The 14,021-nt window shown below is 41.1% G+C and overlaps 1 protein-coding gene across 5 annotated transcripts in view; it reads right to left on the bottom strand.

Moving 5' to 3' along the window:
* The window catches only part of BMAL2 (basic helix-loop-helix ARNT like 2), an 80,102-nt gene that overhangs the window by 12,593 nt on the left and 53,488 nt on the right, over window positions 1–14,021 (bottom strand). For all 5 annotated transcript variants that reach the window (XM_014587204.2, XM_014587199.2, XM_014587197.2 and 2 more), the window contains 5 exons: window positions 12,497–12,737; window positions 11,576–11,682; window positions 11,273–11,423; window positions 9,743–9,801; window positions 7,705–7,813 (listed from right to left, as the gene is read on the bottom strand). In XM_014587204.2, coding sequence (XP_014442690.1) covers window positions 7,705–7,813; window positions 9,743–9,801; window positions 11,273–11,423; window positions 11,576–11,682; window positions 12,497–12,737 — 667 coding nt within the window. The remainder of the gene's footprint in view (window positions 1–7,704; window positions 7,814–9,742; window positions 9,802–11,272; window positions 11,424–11,575; window positions 11,683–12,496; window positions 12,738–14,021) is intronic.

The following is a 14,021-nucleotide window of genomic DNA, read 5'->3' on the forward strand; positions in this document are numbered from 1 at the left end:
TGAAATTTAACATGTATCAATTGAATCTTTAGTTGCTTTGGGTGGCATGATTTAAACAATATTAATTCTTCTAATTTATAAATACTGCTTTCAATTACTTTTATCGAAACTTTTACATTTTCCCAGTGTACAAATCTCTTACGTCCTTGCTCTAACTTTTTTTGGAAAGGTTTTTGCTATAGGGTGCGTGTGCTTGCCAGAAAGACAGAGAGAGACAGAAAGCGAGAAATCACCCCCCTGGGGGATGGCCATGCTGCAATCCCTTCTCCTCCATTCTCCTCTCAGGATCTTGGGCATGCACTCATGCACGCACGCACACCTGGTGTGAGTTTAAGCCACCAGGTCCGGGACTCGAACTGCAGTCGACTACATGGGAGTCCAGCAACACAGCCATTATGCCAACTGCTGGTCCCTCTAACTTATTCTTAAGCATTTTTTTTTTTTGGTAGCTATTGTGAATGGGACTGTTTTCCTGATTTCTTTTTCAAATAGTTCATTGTCGGTGTATAAAAATGTTACTGATTTTTGTATGCTAATTTTGTACCTGCAACTTTACTGAATTACTTTATTCTAACAAAATTTTTGTGAAGTCTCTCTGGTTTTCTCTACATAAGACCATGTTACTTGTAAATAGAGACAAATTTATTTCTTCCTTTCTAATTTGTATGCCTTTAATATCGTTTTCATGTCTAACTGCTCCAGCCAGGACTTCAGTTCTACACTGAATAGAAGTGGTCAGCGTGAGCATCTTTATCCCTTTCCTCATCTTAGAGGAAAAGTCTTCAGATGATCGCTGCTCAATATGATGTTTAGCTGCAGGCTTTTCATATGTGGCCTTTCATTATGTTCAGATACATTCCTTCTATACCTAGTTTGTTGAGAGTTCTTGTCATAAAAAAGATGTTGAATTTTGTAAAGTGCCTTTTCTTTTTCTTTTTTGAGAGGTTTCTGCTTTAGGCCACGTGCGCTCACCAGACAGAGAGAGACAGAGAGACAGAAAGCGAGAAATCACCACCCAGGGGGGATGGCCACACCGCAATTCCTTCTCCTCCATTCTCCTCTCGGGATCTTGGGCATGCACACACACGCGCCTGGAGTGAGTTTTAAGCCACCGGGTCTGGGATGTGAACCGCGGTCGACTATGTGGGAGTCCTGCGACATAGCCATTACGCTAACTGCTGGTCCCTCAAATGCCTTTTCTTCCTCTAATGAGATATTTTTACAAGTTTTTATCCTTTCTTCTATTACTGTGGTATATCACAGTATTGATTTGTGTACCAGCAGTTAGCGTAATGGCTGTCGCTGGACTCCTACATAGTCGACCGCGGTTCAAGTCCTGGACCTGGTGGCTTAAACTCACGCCGGGCACGTGTGTGTGCATGGTGCATGCCCAAAATCCCGAGAGGAGAATGGAGGAGAAGGGGGATTACGGCGTGGTCGTCCCCTTTCGGGGGTGATTTTTCGCTTTCTGTCTGTCTCTCTATCTGGTGAGTGCACGTGTCCTATAGCAAAAACCTCTCAAAAAAAAAAAAAAAGATTTGTGTATGCTGAACCACCCTTATATCCTAAGGATAAATCCTACTTGATCATGGTGTACGATCCTTTTAATGTGCTCTGGAACTTAGTTTCCTAGTATTTTGTTAATAATGTTTTCATCTACGTTCATTAGGAATATTGGCTTATCATATTCTTTTTCTTCTGTATAGCAATTTCTTTTCTTTTTTTTTTTTTTTAAAGAATTATTTTATTCATTTATTTTTAAAAATTTGACCAGAGAGAGAAAGAGAGAGTGAGAGAGAAGGAAGGAGAAGTAAGAAGGCAAGCTACCAGGTCCAGGACTTGAACTGTGCAGAAGCTTTATAGCCTGATGTAGTCCCATTTATCTATTCTGAGATTGTTGTCTGACTTTAGGGATCTTATTTAAGAGATGACAGGAAAATAGAGGAGAAGGGATTGCAGCACGGCCATCCCCACTGGGGTGGGGAGATGATTTCTCACTTTCCCTCTATTTCTTCCTGACAAGTGCAGGTGCCCTATGGAAAAAACCTAAAACACAAAAACAGCTTCTCCTGTGTTTTCCACCAGTAGTTTTATAGTTTGAGGATTTATGTCTAAGTCTTTGATCTATTTTGAGTAGATTTTTGTTTATGGAGAGATATAGGGGTCCAGTTTCATTTTTCTGCAGGCGGATACCCAGTTTTTCTAATACAATTTATTGAAGAGATTTTCTTTTCCCCACTGGATTGTCTTATGACCTTTGTCAAAAATCAGTTGGCTGTACATTTTGGGGTTTATTTTTGAATTATCTCTTCTGTTCCACTGGCCATGTGTCTGTTTTGGGGCCAATACCAAGCTGTTTCCTTGTCATAGCTTTGTAATATTATGAGGTCAGATAGTAAGATGTTTTCTATTTTATTCTTTTTGCACAGTACTACTGGAAGACATATGAATGGCCAAAATATAGGATCTTTAATGGTCACAGACACATTTTAAAAAGTAATTATTTAATTTTATTTATTCACTTATTTATTTTAATTTGACCAGAGAGAGAGAGAGAGAAAAGCCACCAGGTCTAGGACTTGAACTGTGGTCGGCCATGTGGGATGTCCAGTGCCTTAACTACCACGCCACCTGCTGGTCCCAATCTCAGACAAATTTGATTGAATTTTTTTTATTTCTGCAGAGTACCTCTGGCCATTTGACTGGAATTGCATTGAATTTATAAATCAGTTTGGACAGAATTAACATTTTGATTTTATTAATTCTTCCTATCAGGAACATGGAATTTTTTTACTTTTGTGTGTTATGCTCAATTTCTTTTTTCAGTTTTTCGTAGTTTTCCTTGTAAAAGTCTTGCACTTCTTTGGTTAGGTTTACTCCTAGGTATCTTATCTTTATTTTTTTGTAGGTGTGTGGTTATTGCCAATGAAAGTCATGTCCTTCCCGATCAGAACAGAGCTTGTGTAGCGGGTTCGTGATGCAGTTCAGTGAAGGTTTAGAGGAACCGTGCTGTTGATGGCATCAGCTGAATTGGTAACTGCTCCCCCAGACTTGAGACTAACTGAAGGGAGAGTGTAGGCCTTCCTTCCCTGCCAGACAGGGGTAGTGTCCAAATTTATCAGTCCATGTTGGCGCTGGGGGTGCTCTCTTTTGAATCTTTCGCTCCTTCCAGGTTGTGGAAACCTGTAGACAGAGTTCTACCTGTTTGTTGGAATGCATGAAGGTGTAGCTCTCTTGCCAGCTTGAGGTGAGGGTGAGGTGGGAGGTCCAACATATTTTTCTGAAGCTGCTTGCTCTTCAACTTTCCTGCAATGTGTGTTAGCCTCGTGCCAGTTTCCTTGTTCGTCTATGGGTGGGACTGATAGGATACATGGTGGTTTTCCAAGGTTCAGAGTTATAGAGGAGGATTTCATTTTTATTTTCTCAGGTAGAAGCCATGCAATCTAGAAGTTCCTGCCCATTCCATCCTGGCTCCTTAAGGTCCGACCTGATTCCTTTTCCTGTAGGGGTTGCTGGCAGGCAGTGGCCACAGCCTGGGCACCTGGGGCTGCTGCAATGAACAGCTATAGGTACTTCCCTGAGTCACTGCCATGTTCCCCTGACTGGTCCAGATGCAGCTGGGGGCTAAGCCGGGGGCTAGATATGAGGTAGCAGCCACACATCTGTGTGATAGGTGCAGGTAGCACAGGTACCAGCCAAGGAAGACGGTTCAGGTACACAGTCCAGGGCCAGAAGGAAGGTGCTGGGGGCCTATTCTGAATTCCTTTTCATTTTTTAGGACTATTTATTTTATCATTATTATTTTTAAAATTTGCTACAGGGCACATGTGTTCACCAGAGAGACAGATTGAGAGAGTGAGAAAGCAAGTCTCCATGTCCAGAACTTGAACTGTGGTCAGCCATGCGGGAGTCCAGTGCCCCAAACACCATGCTACCTGCTTGTCCCTATTTTGAATTCTTTTATTTTTTCCTAAAGAATTATTTATTCATTCATTTATTTTAATTTGACACGAGAGAGACAGAGAGAGAAGAAGCAAGAAAGCAAGCTGTCAGGTCCAAGACACGAACCGTGGTCAGCCATGTGGGAGTGAGTGTCCAGCGCCTTAACCCACGCCATCTGCTGGCCCCGCCCCTATTTTTTATTCTTAATCAGGCATATAGATCTCCATTTCTTTAGACAGTTATGGTGCTTTCTTTTGTTCTTTTAGAGTCAGTATGTTCCCCTGTCATCCGTGATCTTTATGGCCTTGTATTGGTATCTGCACATGTAAAGAAGCAGATACAGATTCCAGGCTTTAACGGATGGCTTTGGCAAGGAATGTCCTTCAATATTCAGTTCTGAGATTTGAGAAGAGGGAGATCTAGTGGGGCCCATAGGCGAGCTTGCTGTTGGAGTCCTTGAACCGGCTGACGCAGTGCTTAGGTCAGCAGGTGGGCAGGCCTGGCACTTGGAACCACAGGGGATGGCCTAAAGCCTGGAACCATGGAGGCTGACCTAGTGCTGGGGTAGGCCTTGAGTCTGGGTCCATGGGAACCAGTCTGGTGCTCATATGGACTTAGTGTGTGGGTCAATGGGGAAGGGTCTGGAGCCTAAATCTACAGAGGCCAGGCTGACATAGCGTTGGAACGAGCCTGAGTCTATAGGATCAGTCCGAGAGCTTTGGTCCACACAGGCAGTCCTGAAACCTTGGGCCATGGGCCTGTCTGGTGCCAGTACTTATTTATGGGTTCACTAGAACCTGGGTCTGCAGAGTTGGGCTAGAGTCTGACTTTATGGAGGCCTGCCTTAGTCTCCCATAGGAACTTAGGGACACAAAGGTTGGCCTGTTATTAGAATGGGCCTACAGGCTCAGTCTGTGGTGGCAGTCTAGAGCTTAGGGTCACAGGAGCCAGTGTCGCACCAGCTTTCACTGGGGGTTAGCCTGATGCTCATGGCAAAGTCAGGTGCACACTTCATTCTCCTTCCTTAACGTGGAAGGTATTGCCCTCTGTGCTGTTATCTGTGCTTGAGGGAGCAGTGACACTGGTGATGTAAAACTATCCTTCCTATACTCTTCAGTCCACCTTTTTATATTTCTGTGCTGCACCCAGATGCCGTAATCTCTCACCTGGGTTCTTCTTCATATGTAGATAGTTATATGAATTGGCCTTTTTGCAAGAGGAAGAACACTAGAGGTACTATTTTACCACTTCCTGATGCCACTCCTGATTCATGTTTTTATTTTATTTTTGGAGAGGTTTTTGCTATAGGGCACGTGCACTCTCCAGACAGACAGAGAGAGACAGAGAGACAGAAAGCGAGAAATCACCCCCCAGGAGGGATGGGAACGCCGCAATCCCTTCTCCTCCATTCTCCTCTTGGGATCTTAGACACGCATGCACACGTGCCCGACATGCGTTTTAAGCCACCGGGTCCAGGACGTGAACCGCGGTCGACCACATGGGAGTCCAGCGACATAGCCATTACGCTACCTGCTGGCCCCTGATCCATGTTTTTAAATCATTACTTGCTCATTTAGACTTGAATTAATGACAAAAACTCTCTCTCCTCACATGTTCTTCCCTACCATACCAATATTCTGACTCACAGTTTCTTCATTATTAGTGCCTTGGGCATAAACCTGCTCTTTAAGTCTCTATTACTTGACTGCTCACCAACTCAGCTCCTCTCCCATCTGAATCTCCTTGGTCTCTAAAAACACCATTTCTTTCCCGCCCATCTCCATTACCTGAGGTGCCTCCATAGAGAAAAATGGTACCCAAGAGTAAACGTGTGGCTCCATTTCTACTTCTCTTTTTTTTTTGAGAGTTTTTTTTTTTTTCGCTATAGGGCACGTGTGTTCGCCAGACAGACAGAGAGAGACAGAGAGACAGAAAGCGAGAAATCACCCCCCAGGGGGGATGGTCATGCCGCAATCCCTTCTCCTCCATTCTCCTCTCGGGATCTTGGGCACGCACGCACACGCGCCCGGCGTGAGTTTTAAGCCACCGGGTCCGGGACACGAACCGCGGTTGACTACGTGGGAGTCCAGCGACATAGCTATTAAGCTAACTGCTGGTTCCCTATTTCTACTTCTCTTAAAATGTCTTTGCAGTACATATGGTCAAATGATTTTCAACAAGAGGGCCAAGAACATTTAATGGGGAAACAAATACTTATTTCAACCAATGTTGCAGGAACACTGGTTATCTATGCAAAAGAAGGAAGTTGAACCCTTACCTTACACCATATGCAGACAATGAGCTCAAAATTGGTAAGACTAAATTATAGACCTAAAATAATAAAAACTAACATTATAAAAAGAAGACAATGGGACCAGCAGGTGAGGTGGTAGTTAAGATGCTGGACGTTCCCACATAGCTGACTACAGTTTGAGTCCTGGACATAGTGGCTTGCTTTTTCACTTCCTCTCTCTCTTTCTGTCTCTCTCTGATCAAATTAAAATAAATCAATGAATAAATAAAAATTAAATAAATAATTTTTAAAAAAGAAAAAGAAGACAACATAGTGAAAAATCCTCATGACATTGGATTTGTCAACAATTTCTTGGATGAGATATCAAAAGCACAAGCAACAAAATTGAAAAACAACAAAAGAAGATAAACCAGACTACACAAAAGTTAAAAACTTCTGTGTATCAGAGTAAAAAGGAAAACCCATGGATTGTGAGAAAACATCTGCCTATCACATATTTGAAGGGGGTTAATGTACAGAATATATAAAGTATGTCTACAACTCAACTATGACAACAAACAATCCAATTAAAAAATAGGTAAGGATTTAAAGAGACACTTCTCCAAAACAGATATACAAATGGCGTATCAGCATATTAAAAGATATTCAACACTGTGACTGGCTGGTGGCATGGTGGTTCAAGGTGCTGGATTCCCAAATGGCCGACCATGGTTTGAGTCCCAGACCTGTTGGATTGCTTTCTCACTTTCCCTTTCTCTCTCTGGTCAAATTTAGAAAGAAATAACAACAACAAATGGAATTAAATAAATTTAAAAAAAAAGATATTCAACATCACTAATCACTAGGGAAGTGCAAATCAGATCACATGAGTCTCAAGGAATTAGAACAGCAAGAAAAGGGGCCAGCGGATGGCGGAGTGGGTACATCACTATTTTCTCACATGATTAACCATGGTTCAAGTCCCAGATCCAGTGGCTTGAAATTCATACCGAGCATGTATTCCTGCAGTGGTTGCTTGCAGGCAGTGGCTGTAGATTTTTTTACATGTTTTAAATCTGATAGACCTAGTCTCACTTTATCACTCTAAATTTTATAAGCTTTCTAGACATTTTTGTATGTATATCATTTGTCAGATTCCAAAAATCAAATGCACAGTGGTATTTTGACTGAATTCACAAGTTAGTTTAAGGAAAATAGCATCCTATAATATTGATTTTTTTCCCACTAAAAAACAGTTTCTATCACCAAAAGCACTCAAGACATCTTTTATGTTCCTTTGCACATTTTTAAAGTCTTCTCCCCTCCCCCGCCCCCAGGTCTTTATATTTACCAAAAAAAATTGCTACTTAGATATTTCCTCTTTTTTGTTGCCAGTGTAAAGGTAATTACTCTTCTATTATAATGTTAAACTGGTTATTGTTGGCATATGGGAAAATTACTAATTTTTGTTTATTGGCTTTGTAAATGTAATTTTACTTATGAAAATATTTGCAGCAATAAAACATTACCTTTGTAAATCCAAAACTTCATTTGCAATATCAGTTCCAATACTACCAGCACCAAGCACTGTTCCAGTTGACATTCCAGGCACACTAATACAAGACTGTCTGGAGGATTCTAAACAATAAAAAAGAAAAAGCTCAACTGAGAACTTAAAAAAACTATATAACGATAGTTAACATCATTCTTTCAATTTGAATAATTTCCTAGTTCTCTCCTGAGGAAAGAGTAGCTGCGTCCTAAAATGTTGGAAAACATTCATCCTTTCACTGCAGATGTAACTCACATACTTACGAAGAACGCTGTGAATCAAACGGGTAGGACATCCCTAAGGGCATAAGCATGACCCGTAACCCTTGAGTTCAGTCCTTCCCCACTTTAATCTTCACATTAAGGCTAGGGAAATGTCTTCTGTTTGCTTGTTTGTTTTCTAAGGTTTTGCTATATGCAGGGAGCACCTTAAAGTAGTTCTAGTCTTTGCTCTGATGCTGCAGGGCAAGCAAAAGCTCTAACAAAGACACAATCTACTGCTGGGCAGTAAAGAGAGAATACCAGAGAAGGCCAGAAGAGACTTGTTTAGATACTCCACAGCTGTAGTCAACATAGAAAGTGCGCAGCTTTACCTCCCCTATAAAAGAATAAGCACAGAACGGCTGCTGGCTGCGGCGCTCTTCCTCAGAGACGCCCGGTATGCCTGGCCCCTGCTTTTCTCAGTCTGTCCCTTCTCAATCCACAGCCTGCTTCCCCTGGGAGCACCACATCTCTTTGCCTCCAGACCGAGGCAGCTATAGAGCATATGTGCTTACTGGAGAGAGACAGAGACAAGGGGGGAATAAGAAATCACTCCCTTGGGGCATGGCCATGCCACAATCCCTTCTCCTCCATTCGCTTCTCAGTATTTTTAGCAAGTGCACACATGCATCCAGTATGATTTTCAAACTACTGGGTCTAGGGCTTGAATCATAGAGTTGGCTATGTGGGATCAAGCTGCCTTGATCTCCATGCCACCTGTGGCCTTTGCTACTTTGTTTTTAATATTTCCTTCATTTTATTTATACAAATCATACATTAATACATTCCTGTGGTGAACAACTAACACAGATAAACAAACGCTCCTCCTAACATTCTTCTAACAGCTATTTAGTGAGTGCCACAATGGATGAGGAACAATACTAGCTGCTAGGAGTAGAAAACGCCAATGCTGTTCTTGAACACACAGGATATTGGGAATCCAATAGAGTGAATAGTTAATTAAGTTACAGGGTCGGTTTCATGGTGTAGTGGTAACACAGTACTCCAGAGAAACTGGATCCCACGTGGTGGCCACAGTTTCAATGTCTGGTCTAGCCAGCCTGAACCATGCCAGGCATGCAAGAGTGCCCAGGATCTGTAGCTGGGGGACTGAAGGAAGGGGATTACAGCATGGTGGGACCATGTGAAGGGTGTTCCTCTCTTTCTCTCACTCTCTCTCACATTCATATGCACATGCTGCTGTATCATGAATAAAGATAAAACTTCTTTGTAAAGTTATGATGTAAGATTATAACATAAATGTGAGCAAAGTGCTATGAGAATTGTGAGGGGGATATGGTGGAGTTTCAAATAAGATGTTTCCCTTTTAATTTAATCTTTCTTCTGAACCAAAGTTTGAATTCTCAAAACCTAAGCTATAAAAGTCTTTTCAACTTCACCTTAAAATTCTTCCCTCTACAAGACAGAAAAAGATAACTTCATAATTATAGTTAAATAATAGTGTTAATAATATGTCTCGGGCCAGTCTGTGATTGGTGGTTAAGGTAGCTAGATCCCACATGGTCAACTGTTGGGTTTGAGTCCCAGACCCAGTGACTTGAAAAATATGACAGGCACATGTGCATGTGTGCCTGAAATCCCCAAAGGTGGTAACGGGATTGCTCGTGACATGCTTCATGGACGGTGCTTTCTTACTTTCTTTCTCTCTCTCATTCTCTGACAAAGCGCATGTACCCTCTAGCAAATTAAAATAATTTAGTAATAATGTTTTCCATCATCTAAAACTACACGTACCTTCTGATGATTGAGAGCTGCAAGGAAATAATGATGCTTCTCCAGTCTCACTATGCCCCCTAGAATGAAGAAATACCATTAAGTGAATTTTCCCCCCAAGGTGGAAGAAGTTGTTAAAGCAATTACATTAAGCTCTGTGTATTTGAACTGTCAACTCTTCTGCCATTTATGTCATATAGACACATATTAATATTACCAGTAGAGATCAAGGTATTGATGTGCCAAGCATTTACTAAATGCTCTATTAACCTATAAGTACCTGTTCTTATAGTAAAAATTCCCAGTTCATTTACTAATGATGAGGAGCCAAGGATTATTGGGATGGGTGACAGTGAGTATTGGAGGTATTAAACTTGATTCTGTTTTTTTTTTTTTTTTCTTGGAGAGATTTTCACTATAGGGCGCATGTGCTCGCCAGACAGACAGAGAGAGACATAGAGACAGAAAGCGAGAAATCACCCCCCAGGGGGGATGGTCACGCCGCAATCCCTTCTCCTCCATTCTCCTCGTGGGATCTTGGGCACGCACACACACGCGCCCGGCGTGAGTTTTAAGCCACAGGGTCTGGGACGCGAACCGCGGTCGACTACGTGGGAGTCCAGCGACATAGCCATTACGCTAACTGCTGGTTCCCTAAACTTGATTCTTTTTCTTCATCTTTTTCTTTGGAACTAATATTATAGGTGAGGAAGCAGAATTGGCTTGATGAAATCCTAAAGAAATGTCACAGAAAAACGTAAAGAAAAACAATAAACTTAGAACAGAGCCAAGCTAGTATTTGTGCAATTCAGGAAAAGTTGGCTCTTCAGGCTGACAGTCATGGATGAGGGTCTGCCAAGCAACACTTAGGCTGGATCTCTGCTCACCTTTCTGCCAAGCACCTTTGTGCTGTGCATGCCCTGTTCAATAAGGCTTAGGAGAGGTATACAAGGCGGGCCCTGGGACCTACAGGTTAAGGGAGGAGCTGGGTCTCACGTGGCTGACCGTGGTTCATCCTGGCTCCAGTGCTTTGAAAAGTAGGCCAGGTGCATGTGTGTGTATGCCCCAAATCCTGACAAGATGAAGAAATGGAGGAGAAAGGATTGTGGTGTGACCATGCCCCATTGAGGGGTGTGTGCTCTCTCGCTCACTCTCTCTCTCTAGGAAGTACATGGGTCCTCTGGCAATTGAGAGAGAGAAAAAGGGATGACGCAAAAATGATGGCATAGATAAAACAATTTTTTACGATGAAAAAAGCTCTATCTATATCATGTATGAGAGTAAGGCCATGAAGGGTAGGAAGAAGACTTGAATAAAAGCCTTTACACATACATATTACACCAACTGAGCAAGAATATATTACAAAAGGAAAAACTTCTTTAATTCTGACAACTAATGCCAACAGACAGTAAATGAATTATTCAAAATATCTATTTAGGTTAAGGCTAGAGGATCATATATTATAGTTTTAATGGCTTAGCAAGATGAGAAAAGTGAAGATACTCATCTGAGATTAATACAAAGGTCTCAATAATATGAAAAATTACTTACACAACTAAAGTGTTCACAGACACAATATATTCCAGTTCTTTGGTCCATGGATTTATAAAACTAAACCACTGGCTTCTTAAAGTTACAAAAGATCCGTCTTTCGCTCTGAATTTATATGAATCTGTGCATATTTTCTCCTTACTCTGTAGAACTTAACAAGAAAAGATAATAATCAGCAAAACTATCTACCACTTTACACACTTGAAGATTAACTCAAGTTTCAGTTTTCATGGGAACGAGAAATTAAGAGTTGAAGATGTAATTAAAATTTACCAATAAAGTATCCACTCAGTGCATACCTACCTGCTTTGTGCTTGTCAGTCAAATTACTATGGTCATCTTGATGAAAATATTCATAACAAGAAGTTCCCAAAAGTTCTTGAGGCAGATATCCTAAAATTGCTGTTGCCCTGGTTTTAAAATTGAAAATAAACTTAAGAGTGGATAGGAGGCAACCCATTTTCCAGGACCCCTCTCTTTTTGGGAGCTCTATTTTTCCTCCCCTCTTTTTAATAAAGTCTCTGTTTTGCTATGTAAAAAAAAAAAAGTAGATGGGACCAGAAGATGGCGTAATGGCTATGTCACTGGACTCCCATGTAGTTGACCATGGTTGGAATCCCAGACCCAGTGGCTTAAACTCATGGCAGGCATGTGTGCATGCATCCCCAGGATCCCAAGAGGTAAATGGAGAAGGGACTGTGGTGTGGCCCATCCCCCCTGGGGGGTGATTTCTCACTTTCTATCTCTCTCTCTCGCTTTCTGGCGGGTGCATGCGTCCTACAGCAAAAACCTCTCAAAAAAAAAAAAAAAAAAGTGGCTAGGATACATATACTCCCTTCCACAATACTGTAGGTTGACACATGACCAAGATAGAAGGGCAGTGAGGAGCCCATGTGCATCCCTGGGCTCCCTTTGGCTGTCCTAGGCCCTGTCTAAGCTGCAGGAGGTCACACACTCAAGCCAGGGCCTGCTCTCAGGACCATTCACCAGTAAAACTGTGGCCACAGACCATGCCCAGTTTCTGTACACTGGCAAAGAATTAGTATTCCAAGTTTACATTTTAACTTGGAAAAATTCACCAGCACATCCATGTCCTTATTTTGTTTAAACTGTATTGCCTGTTCTGAAGCTTAAAAAAAAAAAACCAGTGGGACTACTGAGCCAGGTCTTTAATAGCCTCAAATATCCCACTGAATCTCATCGTAACAGCATCTAAATGTTTACCTTTGATCTACGTAGACAAACTTTCCATTCACTGCAAACCGGGTTATAAATTCTGTTGGCTTCACTTTAATCTCTCCACTCTTCCGGGGGACAACAGATGGATGTAATCTTCCAATGGCAACGAGGCAGGTAAAATTCCCATTGTCTTTCTTACTGTCTCTTTCTTCTTCCATCCCAACAACATTCGGAGGCCAGCTTCTCAAGTAACCAGTGCAGTGGACAGTACAGAATTTTCTATGATCTAATTCAAAAATTGTTAAAAGAGGCATTTGGATCATTGTTAAATAAATTCTTAAATTTCTTATATTGACATTTATAATAGCTATAATTGTAATATGAAATGTTCTTTAAATTAAGCTAAGCTGTGAAATTGGAATAGGACTGCATTACAAAGAAATCATCAATCTTATTTAATGACTTTATTCTTAATAGGTTATTTTTCTTAGAAACTAAATTATAGTCTCTACATCAAAAAGCTCAGACACTGATTTAATATAGAAATAAGTAGATCGATAGTTTAACGTGTGTTCTAGATTTTTTTTAAATTGTAGTAATTTGTATCTGTTATAAAAAGCTAAACTTCAAGGTGGATAGATGGCATGATTGTGAAGAGCGCTAGACTCCCACATGGCCAACTGTGGTTCGAGTTCCAGACCTGGCAGCTTGCTGTATCACTTTCCCTCTCTTTCTCACTCTGCCCCTCTCTGGTCAAATTAAATAAATAAATAAAATAATAAAATAAATAATTATTAAGAAATAATTATTTAATTTATTTATTTATAAGTAGAGAGAGAGAGAGAGAGAGAGGAGTGTGAGAGTGAGAAAGCCACCAGTTCCAGGACTTGAACCACAGTTGGCCACGTGGGAGTTCAGCGCCCTTAACCTCCACACCACCTGTCAGCCCCAATATAATAATTCTTTTTTAAAAAAAAAAAAGTTAAACTTCTGGGACCAGCAGTTGGCGCAATGGCTATGTCGCCGGACTCCCATGTAGTCGACTGAGGTTCAAGTCCCAGACCCGATGGCTTAAACTCACAGTGGGAGAGAGGGTGTGTGCATGCCCAAGATCCTGAGAGGAGAATGGATGAGAAGGGATTGTGGCATGGCCATCCCCCCTGAGGGGTGATTTCTCACTTTCTATCTCTCTGTCTCTCTGTCTTTCTGGCAAGTACACACGCCCTATAGCAAAAACCTTTCCAAAAAAAAAAAAATTAAACTTCATGCCCCTTGTGACATTATATTTGGCACATTAAATTTTGCTATAATTCATATTGAAAGTTTAAAAGAACTTTATGTATACATTAAATTTCTTATGCAAACACTTATAATGGTTGATATATATATATATATACACACACACACATATATATAATTTATAATAGATTATGGAAACATTTTAGAGGACATTCAGAGCAATGGATAATAAAAGGAATAAAAATAAAATCTGACTCAAAAATATCACTTTTCAGAAAAAAATCCCAACCAATTAACTCATAGGAGTCTGCCAAGTAGGTCCAAACAGAAT

This window comes from Tupaia chinensis, unplaced genomic scaffold, assembly GCF_000334495.1.
Source record: "Tupaia chinensis unplaced genomic scaffold, TupChi_1.0 Scaffold000028_1, whole genome shotgun sequence".
Classification (NCBI taxonomy): domain Eukaryota; kingdom Metazoa; phylum Chordata; class Mammalia; order Scandentia; family Tupaiidae; genus Tupaia; species Tupaia belangeri.